This window comes from Diachasma alloeum, unplaced genomic scaffold (assembly GCF_001412515.2).
Source record: "Diachasma alloeum isolate Michigan unplaced genomic scaffold, Dall2.0 Dall_scaffold_00315, whole genome shotgun sequence".
Taxonomy (NCBI): Eukaryota; Metazoa; Arthropoda; class Insecta; order Hymenoptera; family Braconidae; genus Diachasma; species Diachasma alloeum.
The window spans coordinates 394,128-413,061 of record NW_021680454.1 but is presented as its reverse complement, the minus strand read 5'-3'; the positions used below and the strand labels follow the sequence as shown (position 1 = coordinate 413,061).

Genomic DNA, 18,934 nt, shown 5'->3' with positions numbered 1-18,934 from the left:
TCTTGACTCCGGACGGTAATGGAGACGAGATACGACAAGAATTCAACTCACTGTTGAAAATTTACTGCAGGAATTTCCAGAAAAATGGCAGTTCCACTTGAATTTCAAGGAATTTGGTATTGAAAATTTACAATTCGATAAAATAATCACCAATAAAAATAATAAAATACAGTCGAAGGCTTCCTTCCAACGAATTAATTTGTCAGTAACCACTGGGGCAAAACGGGCGGTCCGGAATTTTCCCGATTTTCTCTGTGAAGAATTTAATTTTTCTCAAGGATGTATTACATTTTTTTCGCCAAATTGCGCGTTTTTTGAATTTTTCTGGTAAATTGCTGATCGGATTAACGTGAAAAAATATACGGTATTTGCGTTTTATCATTACTCAATGACTCACAAAATTTCAAGATCGTGCAGTCATTTTCCTGCGTTTTTTCTAAAACCTTTCGGAAATTCACAAAAATTTAGGAAAAATGCAGGAAAATAATTGAACTATCATGAAACTTCGTGAGTCAGTCAACAATGATAAAACGCAAAAATTGTATATTGTTTCGCGTCAATCCGACCAATAATTTGCCAGAAAAATGAAAAAAACGTGAATTTCGGCCGAACGGGTGTCGATCCTTAACGAAAATACGTGGAATTTTCTTTCGATAGCCCTCAACTCGAAAAATGTAGCTCTAGGTGTTATCGAGGCTCAATCCCCAGTGCGGAACCAGTTGACATTAGCCCGGGTATAATGTACACAATCATTTCATGGGCTAATGAACGCGCAGTGAGCCGGAGCTCGGGTTGCTGACGATATTCCAGATACCGACGGCCAGCACACGGATCCCGTTTGTCATAAAATATATTGCCGGTTGACACGAAGTCCTTGCCATGAAAATTACATTCCCCTGCGGAGAGAAGTATTTTTCACTTCGCTGTAATGAAATCCTCGATTTTTAAATGTAACGCGGGAATAAATTGGGGAGTCAGGGCACTGGCATGGCCGGCAGACTCTTGTTTTTAGTGAATATCACGGAATCTAAGGGAGATAACTAAATTTTTGCTAGAACATTTTTTGTAGCACTCAATTTGCTCTAGAAAAAAGGTTCTCACGAAAATTTCATTATCTCCGTTAGATTCCGAGATATTCTTAGAAAACTCAACTACGAGATGAGTCGACTTAAACCGTTTTACCACTTCGCTACTGATTTGATGATTTTTCACGTGAAATTAACAAACCATTAATTTTATGTGATTAAAAAATATTTAGGGGAATGAATACATGAACTTATTGGATTGAAACAGAAATAATGTGGGAATGAATAGGGAAATTCCGAATGAAGAAAATTTTGAAAATTTAGAAAATGTCTCTCTTGAGGAAAAATTATCAATTTCATCTCCAGTTTTGTTGCTTAATTTCATAAATTTATGCATATCGCGGACAACAATGTTGCCCGCTAATTCCTGGAACCCCCAGAGGCCTCTTTGAACTCAAAAAAGATGACCCATGCGATACCAAAGTTAGGAGTTGGAACGGTAACGCGTTTTCGAACGTTTCGCGGAACACATCGTGCACTCGCGTGTCCGCCACCTTGTGTGCTTCGTGCACCTTCCCATCCCTTCTCTCCGCAGGCCGAGAGGCGTTCAGCTGTGGGACGGAAAGAAGAAAAATCCGACCGCGGTGAAAAGAGAGAGACCGGAGTCAGTGGACGAAAAAAAATGTGGCAAACGGAAATAAAAGTTGGAGAGGAAAAACGTGAGACCATAAAGCTCGATAGGCAGCCTTCCGCGTGGAGGTGGCTTTTCGGCGCCTGGATCACGTGTCACGGTGTGTATTTTCCGTTTGCGTGTTTTGTACAACTATACAACCCTTATTTCAGGTCATCATCATGGGAGAAGTGTTAAAACAAGCCCTTTTGTTCTCTTTGGGGAAGAAATTAGGCTTTTGAATTTGTGGGGTTGATGGATGGTATTCATGAATCAATTTTCACGGCTCTTTAGTGAATTTTTATTGTTAATGATTTTTTAGGAACTATTTTCAAATTTTTTTGACTTGTCAATTTTTTTTGTTCTCATTTTGAATTTTTCACTGGTGAAAAAATAAAATTTCATGAACAGTTTAATAGTAATTTTCAAAAGTGACATTTGAATTTCGCTGAATTATTCAAGGGAATTCAAAAATTAAAAACTAGAATTCCGTGAATTATTTGAATTTTTAATTATTTACAGTATATTTACCTGAATCTCCCTGTTTCCGTCAATATTTATGGAATAATCGAACTGAAATCTAATTTCCTATAATTTTTTCATGCAGATGTGAATTTTCACATATCTTCATTGAGTTTTTGTTTTTAATAATTTTTTAGAGAATATTTTTCGATTTTCTTCACTTTTCTTTTTGTTTTGAATTTTTCAGTTGGAAAAAAAATTAAATTTCGTAAATAATTACATTCACATTTTGTTGAGTATAATTCCTATGAAGTACTTCATAAAAATAGTTTTTTACTTCATTAGCATCACCAAACACACCCTGACTAGAAACATTGATTTCACATTAGCCTTCATTTCTCATATCGACGATTTTCTCACCCTTTTTTTCCTAATTTGTCTATACAACGAAATGAGGTATGAAAGGGGTCGAGAGAGGGTGCAAGCACGCGAACTGAAGGGCAAAGTCAACCGCAATATTGAATTAATGGCTGACGCACTTCCTGAAATGCTTCATGATTGAAAAAAAAAACAAGTTAAAAAGGTTTCCCCGAAAATTCCAGAGAATTTCGTCGTCCCTCTCATTTTTCATTTTTTGTTTGACATTTTTTCATGTGTATTCCGCTGATATTTATTCATCTCGTTCATCCGATGTATTCTAATGCTGAATAATCGAGAGGTGGCAAGGAGTAACCGGACACGATACGCCGTACAGGGCGCCATAAACAACCTCGACGATGGGCTCTGATCTTCTTATCTCACTTCACTCCTACCCCACATCCACGGCATTCGGTAGTCTTATGCTAATGTAATACGCCCGTAAGTATATTATAATTATAAGGCCCGTACCTACGGGATCGATCGGCCGAAGGCACACCGAGAGATGCAAGACGCTCTATTCCACCTTTCTCTGATCACCCCAACTCCTGCCTAGGTGAATTTCAATAATATTTGCTCCTTTTTTCCGCACCAAATGCCCATGGGTCTACGACAATTTTTTTTTATGTAAAAAAATTTAATGAGGGGAATTAACTTTTTTTTTTGGCTCAAAACAATTTATAATTTTTCGTTTTTTTATGTTATTCTGGAGAATCTTTTTCATTTATTTTTGATTTATAATTATTCGTTATTATAAATTGAATTATTTATTTATAAATTCAATTAAATTATTATTAAATTATTTATTATTATAAATTGAAAATTTTTATCAAAAATTTAAAAACATAATTTTTAGTTCAGTTTTCAGTGAAACTAAAATTTTATGATTCAAGTTTCGTCTTAATATCCTTTTTTAGGAATAAATACCATTATTTAAAAAAATTAAATCGCTTTGAAAATAAAAAATTTTAAACATAAAAAAATTCTAAACATAATTCAGACTAATACATTTTCCATTCATTTTTTAATAAATCGCTAAAAAAATGTGGAAATGTCACTCCACAAAAATTGAGACAAGACTGTTTAATCCCGTGTCATAAACGATCCTGAAATTCCGGATTTTTTCTTGCCAAAAACCAAAACCAAAAAATATAAACAAATATGATCGTGATAAGGCGAAACGCGGCGTCGGTCGTCGGTTGACAAAGGGCCGTAGAAACGCCCCTTCAGATCAGACAGGGCAACCGCTTGTGAGGGCGTCCATATTAATCCACACACACCCCCCCCCTCCCCTCCCCCCTCGCCGCTATCCTCTACCCGCTCTTACTCTGGGACTTTTCTCTGGCTTCGTTCATTCATCGCCCGAGGATCTTGTTTATTACCCCAGCACATGTACCAGCCGCTCACCAGAATACGTATTTCATGCAGAATGTTGCATAATGTCCAGCAGAGGTGGATGAGACATTCCGCATTTTCGTTGCATTCAGAGAAATGACGCGTTATTTGGAATTTTTTCATTCATTTAAACAATATTTTCAGCGGAAATGAATGATTCTATTGGTTTATTTCAATGTAAATGTTTTAATTAGAAAAAATAAACAAATGAGTAATGAATTAATTCCAAATAAAAAATTATTACGAGTTAATTAATTCGTTTTTGTTTCTTTCTCTAAACAATTAATTAATTTCTGAATAATACATTCTTAATTTCCATTAAGAAAACATTTATTCATGTTAAAAAAATTAACTATTTATTTTGTTTGAAGAAATACAAAATAAAACAAAACAAAAATTAAGAAAAAAAATTATTTTTCATTTTTTTATTCTTAAAAAGTAAATAAATAAAAATGAAGTTTAAGTCTATTCGATTCGAATAGAACATTTTATCGGGTGAAGATGAGAGAAAAATGAATATTGATTCTAATACCAATTAATTTTAATAAAAAACATTCCTCTGATATGAGAATAAATTCTCCTTCTGAACCTGATGTTTTGGGACTGAGGGCACATTGAATTATTCAAATAGCTCTACCCCCATCCGAAGTTGTTTATGACTCTTGTGCATATGGTTAATACCCGGCAGCACTCCCATCAATATTACCTCGCTATTTTTTTTTAAATTAAATATTGACAATAAAAATCGACGCATTGTTCAACAAGCTGCGGCTGATACTCGCGCACTTCGTAATAGCTTTTCGGTGGATTATTTATTCATCAGGGGGGACGGAGGCTTTATTATCCGGAATATCAATATTTCTCGATGTTTCGTCGTTTACTTTGTTCCATCTTTTATTCGTCTGCGCAATTATCGCCGCTTGCGGGGGATCAAATATTTATTTTACAACTTTTTTCAGTTTTTAATGGAAATTCACAACATCCATCGTCATTTTTTTATAAATAATAGTTTCCGGCTGACAGCCTATTGCTCTAGTTCGAATCAGTTTGTATTCTCATTTCCGCTGGAAATGAGAATCATCCCGCCATCTCTCAGCGTGCCGTTGCACTAGAAAATTCTATTGGCAAGACTTTTTCGGTGGACATCTGCAATATCGAGTTAACCACCTCATCAGCATCTGCCCTCTGCAACCGGCATTCAGAATTTCGCGGAATTTTCATCGTTGAGGAAAAAAATAATAACATAAAAAATTCCCCTGGAGTTCTGGAATTGACGTGAGAATGTTTGCCTCAAGTACACAGAGGAAACACTGGATGTACTCCGACGAGAGTGATCTCACCGCCCTGAGGGAGAAAACCAATGCACAATTTATCAGGAAATATGGAGCTCACATGCAAGTATGTAAACATAAAGATAATATCTTTTTTCTTGACTATTTTCAATTCCTTATTCAATATTTCTGTATTTTTTATCATCTTGAATTGCATTCCCATTTCATTTTTTATTCTTCGTCATTTTATTTACGAATAAAAATATTGAGGTTAGCTCGAGAAAGAATAATTGCAATGAACATAATTTTCACCATTTTATCATCAATTTCGCAGAAAAAAAAATTCTAGTTTCCAGTCAAAATGTTCCCTCTACTTCAGATAATTTTTACTCAAATATCTCACAATTGTATTTAAATAAACTTCGTTCTAGAATTTAGAATTTTTGAAACAGGTTCCTTAAAATAAGAACTAAAATAAGAATCCCAACTCCTATCGAATTAATATTCAATTACTCCCGAATTTCTAATTCAAGACTTTTATTCACCTGAAATTAACCAACTAGTTTCTTATTCTCAGTACTATACCATCTAAAACCCCAAGTTCCTTAAAATCAGTACCTCAATTCTGAAAGCTAGAAAATTTTTCTCTGTGGAATTGTAGCAAGAGCAGCGAGAGCAATTTTTCCTCTCGGATATCGAGGAGAGAGCACTGGTGCGATTTTACGAACTGCAGCTGCGAGATTTCTGCAAGAGATTCTCACCCCAGATGCCCAGAGCAACGATAGCCACTGCTCTCCACTATTTCAAACGTTTTTACCTGAGGAACAGCGTAATGGATTATCACCCCAAGGAGATCCTGGTCACATGCGTTTATCTCGCTTGCAAGGTGATGAATTCACTGATAAATTAATCAAATATTTCAAAACAATTAAAAAACTTTAACTTTTTCCAATATTTACAAATACTAATTCATTGTTTTCACATCTAGGTGGAAGAATTCAACGTTTCAATCTCTCAATTCGTAGCTAATTTGAAGGGAGACAGGGAAAAGGCCTCAGACATTGTTCTAAACAATGAATTACTCCTGATGCAGCAATTGAATTACAATTTAACAGTTCATAATCCATTCAGGCCCGTGGAGGGACTGATGATTGACATAAAGGTATGAAAAAACACAGGAGATTGATTTAAAATGAGAAATTGGCAATGAAGTTGATAAAATTTTTGTTTTAGACTCGTTGTACTGCTCTCGAAAATCCGGAGAGACTCAGACCCCACATCGACGATTTTCTGGAGAGAGTATTTCTAACTGACAGTGTTCTTCTCTATGCACCGAGCCAAATAGCTCTGGCAGCTATTCTGCACGCAGCTTCAAAAATCTCAGCCAATTTGGATAATTACGTGACTGACATTCTGTTCTCTCGAGAGCAGTTAGAAGGGATCATCGAAGCTGTTCGAAGTAAGAAACATCTCTTGAGATGAATCAGTTAAAAAATATTCCTCAAATGTTTACATTTCAAAAATGTAATCCGAAGTCTAGAATGATCTATTCATTTTCCTCTTCATCACAGAAATAAGGACAATGGCAAGAACACTGATCGACGTCCCAGGGAAGGACGTGGTGAAATCCCTGGAGAAGAAACTCGAGAAATGTCGAAATCAGGAGAACAATCCTGACAGTGACATCTACAAAAGGCGAATGCAGGAGATGCTGGACGAGGAGGACATGCACGACAACGAGAAGTATGCGAAGATAATTCAGGATCAGGCAGCCCACGACGAGAAGACTCTCGGTGTCAGGGGCTTGGGGTCGCCGTCCCTATAGCCCCCAGTTGTGCACGAACTCATCGATCTAACTTGAAATTCACTCTCGTTGTTTCACGGAGCCCTTTGTTACCAGAAAAATCAGCAATCTATTTATTTTCTCCCTTCAGTCCTTCCTTCTTACAACAGTAATTATTATTGATCACTCGGCAGTTCTGTTGTTGCTTAAAATGCAAGTATAAAACGTTTCATCTTAATTTTTATTTCTCCTTTATTATTTTGACGTCTCACGTATCTTGTCTTCTGAAGTCGATCCTCTGGGTCAGGGGGTGGACAGAGTGGGAGGGAGAGATGCTGGGGAACACTGAGTGTTGAGTTCCTGGGGATAAGTTGCTTGCCAGTGGCTGGACGATTGGCATTCCAGGGGGCAGGGAGAGGTGGCCCATGTGTGGAGGTAGCAGAGGAGGGGTAGCTGGTTGGGGTTGTCCAGGGTAATTGAAGAACCTGAAGAATTTAATATTCAAATTATCATTCGGTTTATCAGTTCTTAAATTGATGTATTCTATTGTATTTTGAGACATACCACAGACGATCACCCACAAATATCGGTCGTGGCGCTGGAATTCCGAGACTGGAATAGTACTGCTGTGCTAATAATTCCACGTCGTTAGTGTACTTTCGCTTCCATTTCGTTCTCCTGTTCTGGAACCAAATTTTTATCTGGAAGAAATGAGGAGATTGTGTATTCTGTGAATGTAGCAATACAGAAAAGGGGAATTTTGGGAAGAATTCCTTGTCTCTGTGAGATGCATCAATAATTTTTTTAAATGTGGAATTCGATAATTTTGTATTCTTCGCGGAAATAAGTAAATTTCCTGTGGGAAATGTAATCCCCAACTAAAATGGTATTCTAAAGAAATATGTTCTGTGTATTCTTCCAACTAGAATTTAAAAAAAAATTAATGTGGTTTACATCAGAATGAAGTTCAACATTAATTCATAAGATAATTATAAACTATAATATACCTTAGATAACAACTGTAAGTCTATTTATGTAGATTTATATAAAAAATGTCGATAAATATACAACTTAAAATGATGAAATCTCTCTCATTAGTCATGATTAAAAATTGAGATCTTGCTTCGTGATCAATAAATTCTCGAAATTTAAAAAAAACCCAAAAAAATATGCCCCGGGTGAGGATCGAACTCACGACCTTAAGATTATGAGACTTACGCGCTGCCTACTGCGCTACCGAGGCCTTAGCATCAAAAAAACGTTCGCTCTATATGAATCGCTCGGAATTAGGGAGTTTTCGCAAAACGGAAACAGATGGCAGTAGAGCGTCACCCCCTCCATTTACCAAAGGCGTCGAACAAAGATGGTTAGAACATGCTATCCTTGTCTGACCCATTGAAAAGTGGCTGGCCACCTGGCACCATTAGTTCATGAATCGGCCGAAAAACTCCGTAATTGAGAAATACAAAAGGGAAAAATCACCCGTTTATGACTAATTTCAAAAATTGGAAAATCGACTTTTCGTCCTATTCATTTCAGATCATTGAGTTGTTTATTCCCCATTCATTCGCTTAATCACTCTTATCGCAGAAGAAAAATGCAGGTTCATGCAAACATGTGATAGATTGTTGTACATATTATAAATGGGGCGATAACTTGACTCCATTATTTTTAAAGAACGACAATATTTTAAACATTAATGTATTCAAGCAAGAGAGTTTACAAATTTTGTAGACTTTCTTCGTCAGCTTCAGTCAAGATCCAAATCAAAGCTTTGAAAATCCAAGTAGATTAAAAGTCATAAATGAACGATAGGAACACGTATGGAAAAATCGTATAGAAATTTTCCATGCGGATTGCGTATAGAAATTCTATAGGATTTCTGTATATGATATTCGGATATTTTTATACGAATTATTTCTATACCTTAATTTTTACATAAATTTTTGTTTTCATACGAAAGATGACTAAACCCTCCAGAGAAAAATGTAGAGAAATGTCGCAACTCCATACGAAATGTTTCTACACGATTTTTTCGTTCGTGAAGCCCTCGAAAAACTTGAAATCCATATCGATTCCTGCTTTCAAGACCTAATTTATCGTTACAATGTTGATGTTGAATATTGGCTGGACTAAATCCATTTATCACTTTAATCAGCAAGATGAACGTTACCATAATTTTGCTGTTTATCGCCCCAACACATTCTTTGGACATTTTCGAGTGAAGATTGAGGTCGAACCGCAGTATATAAGTCGAACCTTCTTGAGGGGAACACATTCGCATTTTGAAAGTACGACTGCAATTTTTCTGCGGTAGAAAAAAATCATTTGTCGTTATTTCTCAGTTTCAATCATGAGTCCGATGAAAATTGCGTTCTTCGTGATGGCTGTCGCCATTGGGTGTGTCTCCTACACTTCGGCCGAGCCAGAGCCCTGCCCTTACGCTGTTTGCGGAATTTTCTAATTTGGTGAGTATATCTACAATAGTATATTTTTCTGTTTTCATTAAAGTAAATTTCAATTTTTTTGAACGAATTCAACAGATGACGCGATCACCAACGCCACCCGGGCCCTCCCAATTACGGAAAGGTGCTCTAATTGGCTACTTCAAACAATTCAATATGAACCATCAAGGTCGTGATTTTAGTGTCTAAAAATTGTCGTCTGCAGGAGATCCCCGGCATTCTTATCTTTCGAACTCACAAAGTTGATTTTGTAAATCAATCTTTACAACACGACAACCACTTCAGTGAAGCAAAGTTCACGCAAAATTATACTAAATGTAAGAAAATTGTGGAATTGGTCTTATGAATAAATAAATAAATAATAAAACTTGTTCGCAAAACGGAGGATTATTTTTTACGAGGTGTCAAAAAAATTCTTGATTTTTTCACATCTAATGAAAAAAAATCAGATTTTAATCTTTGATTACAATGGAAATGTTGATTTTCACATAAGACACTGGGTAAATCCTGTTTTTTAAACATTTCTTCTTTGAAAAACCCAAACGATAATTAAATTGAGAAAAAAATTAGAATTCCGACTCTAATCGAATTTTCTGCAACTTTTTTGCAATTTCTAATAATCTTTGAATTTACCGTAAGGGTAGAGTTACTTTAATATGAACCGTAAATTCGCGATTTTAATGTTAATTTCATAAATCAATCTTTATAACGGGGCACTCACTCCAGTGAATCAAAATACATGCAAAATTACACTAAAACTAAAAAAATTGTGGAATAAAATAATTCGCCCACTCAAATTGCGTTAAATTGACTCGATTTTTTATCATTAGTTTGAAAAAAACACTTCGCATATCCAAATAATGTCATGGGTATTTGGCATTAATCCCCGGGTTGTTCAATAAATTTTGTATGCATCACCAACAAAATAAAGCCCCTCACGTCTCGAGTGGAGAAAAAATTCTCCCGACAAACTTTTGATTTCATTTGAACGCGGGAATAGCCCCTGGTGATGAGGAATAGAGAGTGAATGAGCGTAAGCGGCGAGCGTGGCTCGTTAACTCCGAGAAATATTGTGACATTAATGTTAGCAGCACGACTCAGTCCCTCGCCATCCCTCTGATCTGTCGTAATACAGCATGTCGCGGGGACTCCTCTGCATCCAACGGATTCGTGACAATTATCCCGAGCTTTTCCCGCCTGACGATTCCATCTCCGTCCAATTACCCGTGACATTTACAACTGCCAAACTCCTCAAAAACGAGGACATCTCCGGAGGAAAAAGCATCAAGTCTAAATCACCAAATGAAATAGTGATTTAGTTGATAAAAATGGGGGCGATTAATAATCGAGTTTTTTTTGGGTGTTTAGGTGCTAATTGCCCCTGCACATCGACCCTAACACCACCGGCGCCACGGCCTGGCGCCTCCACATGTGGCAAACGCTCACGAAACCCCCGGACCATAACTCAAACCCGGGGACTTGACCTCGTGACCCCTCGAAGCAAAAAAATCAACTGCTTCAGGTGCTAAATTGTAGCACTGCGGAAGCGTCACTTTCGATTTATCGGAGGCCCTCAGGCACTTCCCATGTGACCCAATAATTTTTAGAAATTATTTCCTCCCCTTGGGATCGTTATATTTCATGGTAACGGCCGTGTAAGTCACGGGAATTTTCAACACACGGTTTTCATTTTTTTTCTGGGGGTTAGACGCTGATTTATTTACTTCCGTACATCTTTTTCCGGATATCAGACCCGTCTAGATTAAATTCATTGATCATTTTTTAAAACAATGAGATTTGCCAATAGTTGAATCAATAACTTAATTTTTTTGCATTTTTTATAATAGAAAATGTTTAATAAAAAATGTTTTATGACTATATTTTCTATAGAAATCCCTCGGCCCAAATTTCCTGATTTTTTTCCTAATTTTTATTAATTATCAAGAAAAAAATTGACTGGAAAAATTTGTAAAATTTATGTTAAGAAATTTCTAAAGAATATCGACTTTAAAATCTTTTCTATTGGACATTTTCCATAACAGAAATACCACAGAAACCCAACAGAATTTTTAGCGAATTCGCTACAATTTTCTATAGAATTATTTCGCCCCTGAGGCGCTTGTGGTCGCATAAACCCTCAAAATGTCTTTCAGTCGGTCAACAGAGTGAATAGAGATGAGTGCAACGCGGCGCCTGACTTCCGATTACGTATTTTTTAGTCCTTCTATTGCACATTAGGACAATTAGGAGAATGGCATCATGTGCAGGCGAGACACTTTCCTCCCGGACTGTCGCCGTTGGCTGTCTGCATGTTGCAGTTTTTTTATTTCGTCCGATCGCAAACACTCGAAGCTAGAGAATCTAGAGTCATCATGCTATTTAGCAAATCCAAGAGGAGTTAAAAGTCCCTATTGTTTTTAATTCCGAATTGCTGTTTGATTGTAATTTATCAGAGTTGCGGGGGGGCTGCGCCCCCTCCTAGGCTAGTGACCGAAGCCAACGGGGGGCTAGGCCCCCTAATTCGATGAATCGATCGCTCGGGAAGAAATTCCCTCGAGTGAAGAAAGGTAACAAGGTAATTCGAATTAATAAATTCAATTGATAATTAAATAAGTTATTTCTCATTTTCATCTTTCCAATAAAATAATATTTTATTAATTATCTAATAAACAATAATAATTAAATAATAATTATTATTTGATGATTATTAATTTTAATAATTATCTAATTAATAATATTTTATTAATTAATCAAGAATAAACCCCCTTAATAATATTCAAATAATTATTAAGGGGTTTTGTTCTTTTATTAATTATTTTTATTTATCAGATTCTTAGAAATAATAAGATAAATCGAAGGAGAGAGAGAACTCGATCAACAAAAAATGATCAATAGAAAGGATTTTGAAAGGGTAAGGATCTGCTGAATAAAAAGATTATTTTATTGAAACCGAGAAAATGAAAACCAATTCATTTAATTAATTATCATTTGGATTTGTCCTGCTTGAAGTCTTGAGAGTATAAAAATAAAATCAAAATACGTAAATTTGTGTTTCCTGTGATAAACATAATTCACGAAGATAATGGATATCTTACCTGTGTCTCAGTGAGTTTAAGGCTCTTGCTCAGCTGCAATCGCTTCGCAACGCTGAGGTATTTATTTCTCTCGAACTCCGCCTCCAGGGATTTTATTTGCGCCGCTGTGAAGGCTGTGCGCGGTCGTTTCTTTCTGTCGTCGTCGCTGGTCACGCTGGAACTTCCCTCGTGGATGTCTTTGTCACTGCAATCCATTTCCACACCGCAATTTCCACCACTGCTGCTTGTGCACGCTTCTGAAATAAATTCAATCCAATTTCTCATCAAATTTTATCGTCACCTGAATAAAATCCAAATCCGAAAACCTGGCGTTATCTTTTAAATAGAAAATGTTCAAGAGACACTATTTCATAAAAAAAAGAATTTCATCTTTCTGTACAACTTTTTCTACGGGAATTCCTCGCGGTAAATTTGTCAAGTTTTTTCCACTCTATTTTTATTTTCATTCATTAAAAAAAATGAAACAAAAAAATTTGGAAAATGTGAGTCGAGGAATGTCCACAAAAAATATTCTAATCGTCTAAAAAATTAAATGCTGTTGATTTATTGTACAGAACGTTGCGTCCAACATTTCCACGGAAAAAATGCGCGGTCAAACTGTTCGATATAACAAAAACGTAAAAAAGGAATTAATTAAGAAATTAAAAGAAAACACAAGTCCAATTACTCCGTAAATTCTTCAAACGCATAATACGCGCAATTTTTTCTCAATTCTTCATGTTGTGTTTTCGTACACACGACAGTTGTTTATATTTATATTTATCTGACACAGGCAGTTACAGCGTTATGTACGTGTACAAGACGTCGCGCCACAGAAACCGCCACGAATGAGAAATGTCCCGAGTGCCCCTTTTAGTTACGTTGAAAATGAGAGGAACGAAGGGAGAGCATCTAAGCGACGGGTATCATCTTCTAATTATCCGCCCATTAATCATCGAGCCGAGGGAAAAACGACGGCTCCTCATTCTTTCCAGTAGTTGAAACATACGATGACACGTCGAGCGCGCCGGGCTGCAGCTCACAACGGCGAAAGGATAATTCTCGATATTTTCGGAAATTTCGTTATTCGTTGGGGACTGGTGATGGAGGAAGATGAATTATCGATAATTGCACGAATCCTAAACAATTAATTAGCAATCGAAAATTACGAATTACTATAATAGCTTCATTCACTGTTCGGGGATAATAAATTATTCCTTGATAATTATTCAAAATTAATTAGTACTAATGAGTCATTTATCATTGCCATCATTATTAATGATTATTAATATCATTATCATCATTATTAATATTTCTGGGTTGAATTGTTGTTGAAGAAATGACTGATGCCGATTGTTGTTCCAGAAATCAATGCCATTACATTTTTTTTTTGGATGGATTGGTAAATTCTTTTAGGACTGACAAATTTTGAAGAACAGAGTCTCGAGCGAGAATTCCTGGGCGTCTTGAAGGTGGAGTTCACTTGCCCTCGACACTTCTTACCGCAATAAATATTCCGAAAAACTATTCGTAGCGGAGGGAGTCCGCGTACACGACCGAGAAGAAGCGTTTACCAGCTACTAATTGTCATATCGCAATTTAATTGTCGGGTTTATTTTCATTCTTCGCATTAGTCAACGCTTCTTTGCTGTCTCCGTCGAGTATTGGAAATGAATATGTACGTGGGACATTGATGGAAATAATTGATGATTATCGATCAGGAGAAGAATAAAAATTTTAACATTCCCAGAGGGAAATCAGTGCTCTTGCTTCATCTTAATTCATTTTTGAAATTCAGACAAATTTTCATTTTATTCAGACGTTTTTTACCGTCGGAAAAATGTTTACAAAAGGTGTGCGAAATTCAGACATTCGTTTTTGTGCTCGGAAGCAATAATTATGACTGATGTAAGAAGAAAGCTAAAGCGAGAAAATAAATAAATGAAGTAGATGAATTTCGACAAATCCCGTGGTCATTACTCATCACTTCCACCAATGACTTCCGGACGTGGAAGTCATCGCGGCGTGAAAAGTGAGGGCCTCCACCGAACCGAAAGCTCCATTAGAAGAAAAATCAGTGGAACTCTGATAAAAAAGTGAAAAAAAAACGGAGAACACGCACATCGCGCTTGCACCTCAGGAATAGCATCAACACCACGCCTCCTAGTTCCTCTAATTGCCGTTGAGCTCACACTAAACTTGTCTCCTAATTATTCGCTGATTAATGCCGTCACGGCCAGTCTCGGAGATCGAGTGACCACGATAAAACTAAACTACTAATTTACCGCCTGTCTATTTCGAAACTAGAGGCATATTAGGGGCTATTTATTATCAGCAGAATCAAACGTGGATTTAATGAAGATATAAGTGAATTGCAACTGCTTGGTACCTTGACTAATTAAGGGATCTAACGCGTGTTGCGGAGGACGGCTGGGTATTGCGGCGGGGTGAGGCCTCTGTTGATGGCTTTGTAGTTCGGCGTGAATATCTACGAATGTCGGGGAATACATTCCGCTTGCTCCCCTCTGGGATTTCGTGGATGCGTAATATATTTATCGTTTCGTACCGCGTTCGATGGATGTAAATTCAAGGGGCGGGCGCGCTCGGTAAATTAGGGCTTCGTGACATGCGTATTTCTTACTGAAGGCTAAATACGAATAGTCAACCCAACAATTAGCTCCGAATTTTTGGGTCTTTACTCGTCATTTACCTCAGCTTTTGCACTTTTTTAACATTTTCTTTTGTTTTCGTTTTACCGGAATTTTCCTCATTTTCATAAATTTTTATGAAATAATTGAACTGAAATTTACAGTTTTCAGTGATAGTTCCAATAAAAAGAGAATTCTTATTGACAAAATTCCTTGGAATTTCTGTAATATTATATAGAAAATACAAATAAAAAAATCAAATTCTGTGGATTTTTCTATAGAACATTTTCTATAGAATTTTAATATTAAAACTAATAGAGAGTTTTTCAAGTTTTTTCCGTTCTATTTTTATTCTCTTTTCACTGAAAAAAATTGAACAATAAACTTTACGAATTTGACCCGAGGAATTTCTGTAGAAAATATCTCAATAGAATAAGTTGCATAGAAAAATAAAATTCTATCATTTTTTCCACACAATATTTTCTATAAAATTTCCTATAGAATTTTAATATTAAAACTAAAAGAAAGTTTTTTAATTTTTTTTCACTCTATTTTTATTTTATTTTCACTAAAAAAAAATCAACAAAAATTTGCGAATTTGAGCCGAGGAATTTCTGTAAAAAATATCTCAATAGAGTAAGTTGCGTGGAAAAATAAAATTCTATCAATTTTTCCTAGCGAATTCGCTATATTTCTCTACAAAATTGTGACATGAACGAAAACAATAATTTCATAAATATTTTCATCCAAATAACAATTCGAGAAGCACTTTGCCGGTAATTTCCATGGCAGAATTAGCAGTAGACAGATAAATAGTGGACGCAAAACCGAGAACATTGAGTGGGCGTGGATCCTTGCAGGAAGCAATGGATCAAACTCACAGAGGGCCAAGTAGTCCACGCAACTTTGGTGCACACTTGTACCGCAGTACTTGAAGAAAAGGGAGAGTAAGAATGATATTTAAGAGAGTACGGATCGGTGATAATTATCCACACCGCTGAGGCCCTCGGCTGCATTTCAACGGCGGATTTATTGGTTCATGTCCACACTCGTGGTACTCACCGTAGCTGATTTCCGGCTCTGGGGTGGTGGAGCCCACTGTGTTCGACTCCTCCAGGCTCTCGATTTCTTCCGTCGACGACATCGACGAGTCGGGGACTGCCGTCAGGGCTCGGCCTTCATCGTAAACTGAAATTTTTTAATTCTGGATTTTTAATGGGGTTCCATGGCTTCAGAAAAATCATTGGAATGCGATTTTTTTACAACTTATTGAGATATTTTCTGTTAGAGAAATTCCTCGCCTCAGATTTTCTATTTTTTAAATATTTTTTTAATAGAAATACAAAAAAAATTGTAACAATGCAAAAAATTCTATGGAAGGATGAAATTCTTCCGATTCTTCCTATAAAATAATTTTATTGGACATTTTATATGTAAAAAAACTTGTAGTTAAGCTGCACAATTCGTAAACTAGTGGAATTTTTAATGGGAGTTCAATCGAAATTCAAGAGAATTTTCTATGAAAAATTTTTATGTTGGAAAAAAACAATAAACTATGTTTGTTCAACATTGTAGACCATAAATTAACACGTTTACTATCAACAATTTTTTTCATTGAAACGCTTGAGCAACATTTGCAAAAACTCATAGATAATCAGCATTATTCAAATAACAGTTTGCAATATGTTTTTTCCAGACGTTTCCTCGTGAATAAACAATGGAAATCGTTTCAACTTCCGTTAATCTTCCGGAAACATTCTGCAGATAATAGTAATAAATCAATTTATTGCAATTGGTAAACATTGATTTCCAGGGAAAGTTTCTAATTTAGAGACTTCTCAGTTATTTTGTTATTATTCCTCAAAATGTGAATTTTCCGGTTTTATTTGATCTCAAGAATATTTTTTAACGCTTGAAAATTATTCGTTACTTCTCACTAATTTTCTGGGATCGAAAATTGAATTCATCCCCAGAGAAAAAAAAATTAGGAAATTAAGAGATTTTGTCACCAATTTCCAGTGAAAATCCTAAATTCTTGGAATTTTTCTCTGAATTTTAGTGATTGAATCCCCAAAATTAAGAATAATTGTTGTGAATATCAAAAATCCTTGAAAATCAATGGAGATACCTAAAAATTCGGTACAAATTTCAAAAAATTAAGGAATAACTCCTGAAAATCGCGGATTCAACTCAAAAACCCACACTTCAATCTCTCCCCATTTCCACATTAAACTAATCGAACACTCACACTCATCCGCCGGCGAAGACTTGAATTTCGCATGAAAAATCGATCGCTGATCGACGGGCGGATCCTTGTTCGGTGCCAGCAGTCTCTCGATGCTGAAAGCGGCCAGTTTCCGGTTCGCAATTTTCTCCGGAGGGGAACTCTGATCTCCCTGGGACATCTTCCCACCACAAATCCACAAAATCCGCACAAAAATCCCAAAGAATTCACCACACGAATCCCCCAAAACTCAAAACCCTCTTCCCCCAAAAATCTCAACTCGATCCCAACTCGCAATTCCCAGATCCCTCAGTCCAATTAAACTCCGCGAATGATAATTTCCTCCGGAACAAATCGAACATGAAGAATTGACAACTTGTTTACAGAACAGATCCCCGATAGTCACTGTGTCGGGGTGTGCCCGAGTGTTCCCCCGAAATCATTTTCATTTTTTTTGTTCTCTCGTCCAAAGTCAAATTCCCAGAGCGTTGGGGAGGCGGACCCCCGAAAACTCCACGTGCCGATGACGTCGTTTACCCCTGGACCAATGGAAGAAGCGGCTGGGCGTAACTTGGCAGCGGCACGTGGACAAATTTGAAGCAGACAAGATGCGTTAGATGAGATCCCTCTAATTGAGGAATCAGAGGAGACAACTAGCGTCGGCTAAACGACGGCGATGTACCTGTTTGCTGATAAATTTGCCGCTGGGTCGGCTCAGAGCAGACGCTCTACTGCGATGATTGCGCATTATCAACATTGATGTATGTGATCCCCTAATTTGTGATCCGCCAACGGGGACGCGGGTCTCGCCCTCATGGGATATTTAGGTTGCCGAATTCTTGTTGTTTCATTTGTCATCAGGTAGCTGGTTATTTGGGGGAAGATTCATGGGGCCTTGGAGATGCCAGAGTCGACGGTTTGGTTCTGATTGGACGTGCAGAGGTCTTTCAAGATCTCTCCAGATCTAGGTTGACCTGGTAAGTCCTAATCAGCTCTGCGACGTACTTTTCCGGAAACGTTTCGAATGCTCAGTTCTTTTCGGCCCTGAGAAGTCCTCCTCTGTACTACCGAGACCGCGGGATTTCACGAGGGGGGAGGGGAAGGCATGTATGCGGAGGGTTGAAATTTGTAGCCAACGAGGAGAGAGGGTTGCAGAATATATTTTAGCCACCCTTGTCTCTCCGTTTGCAGGCGGTGTTTAAATTAAAAATAGAGCACGTTGATTCTGTATTTATTGACCCCCTGATGCCAATGAAACCGGCGGAGGTGACAGAAAAGACGAAAAAACATTTTCATTTTCACGTGGGTCAGGGGTCAGGGTGAAAGTCGATTTTCGCCAAAATCGAATTTTTTAACCGGGTGAACGTTGATTCCAACTATTTAAGCGTCGGGCTAGTCAGAACTGTCAAAAGTATGTGGAAAAAGTGAAAACTGAGGAACCGTTTTTTTTGGCCCCAGCCAAAGGGTCAGATTTTCGGGTTTTCCGGGGCAAGTGGATTT

The 18,934-nt window shown here is 37.0% G+C and overlaps 2 protein-coding genes, 1 long non-coding RNA gene and 1 other non-coding gene across 4 annotated transcripts; 2 read left to right on the top strand and 2 right to left on the bottom strand.

The window, feature by feature from the left end:
• The first annotated feature begins 5,158 nt into the window (after nucleotides 1-5,158).
• Nucleotides 5,159-7,261, top strand: LOC107040025 (cyclin-H). The gene is made up of 5 exons (XM_015259922.1): nucleotides 5,159-5,367; nucleotides 5,902-6,126; nucleotides 6,229-6,402; nucleotides 6,474-6,699; nucleotides 6,812-7,261. Exons 1-5 carry the CDS (start codon nucleotides 5,251-5,253, stop codon nucleotides 7,063-7,065), a joined length of 996 nt encoding a protein of 331 aa, XP_015115408.1. The 5' UTR covers nucleotides 5,159-5,250; the 3' UTR covers nucleotides 7,066-7,261.
• LOC107040026 (homeobox protein MSH-D) lies at nucleotides 7,143-17,826 on the bottom strand. Its single transcript, XM_015259923.2, has 5 exons — nucleotides 17,459-17,826; nucleotides 16,273-16,398; nucleotides 12,584-12,819; nucleotides 7,588-7,724; nucleotides 7,143-7,508 (listed from the first exon to the last, which is right to left on the bottom strand). Exons 1-5 carry the CDS (start codon nucleotides 17,613-17,615, stop codon nucleotides 7,292-7,294), a joined length of 873 nt encoding a protein of 290 aa, XP_015115409.1. The 5' UTR covers nucleotides 17,616-17,826; the 3' UTR covers nucleotides 7,143-7,291.
• Nucleotides 8,194-8,266, bottom strand: Trnam-cau. The gene has a single exon. It is a non-coding gene; the product is annotated as a tRNA-Met (tRNA).
• On the top strand, nucleotides 9,311-9,868 carry LOC107040027. The gene is made up of 2 exons (XR_001460994.1): nucleotides 9,311-9,491; nucleotides 9,567-9,868. It is a non-coding gene; the product is annotated as an uncharacterized LOC107040027 (long non-coding RNA).
• Nucleotides 17,827-18,934: the final 1,108 nt, after the last annotated feature.

Coding starts and splice junctions, on each gene's coding strand:
- LOC107040025 (XM_015259922.1), top strand. CDS start 5,251: ATGTTTGCCTCAAGTACACAGAGGAAACACTGGATGTACTCCGACGAG. Junction 6,127..6,228: donor GCGTTTATCTCGCTTGCAAG/GTGATGAATTCA, acceptor TTTCACATCTAG/GTGGAAGAATTCAACGTTTC. Junction 6,403..6,473: donor GACTGATGATTGACATAAAG/GTATGAAAAAAC, acceptor TTTTTGTTTTAG/ACTCGTTGTACTGCTCTCGA.
- LOC107040026 (XM_015259923.2), bottom strand. CDS start 17,615: ATGTCCCAGGGAGATCAGAGTTCCCCTCCGGAGAAAATTGCGAACCGG. Junction 12,820..16,272: donor AGAGCCGGAAATCAGCTACG/GTGAGTACCACG, acceptor AATTTATTTCAG/AAGCGTGCACAAGCAGCAGT. Junction 7,725..12,583: donor TTAAACTCACTGAGACACAG/GTAAGATATCCA, acceptor CATTTCTTCCAG/ATAAAAATTTGGTTCCAGAA.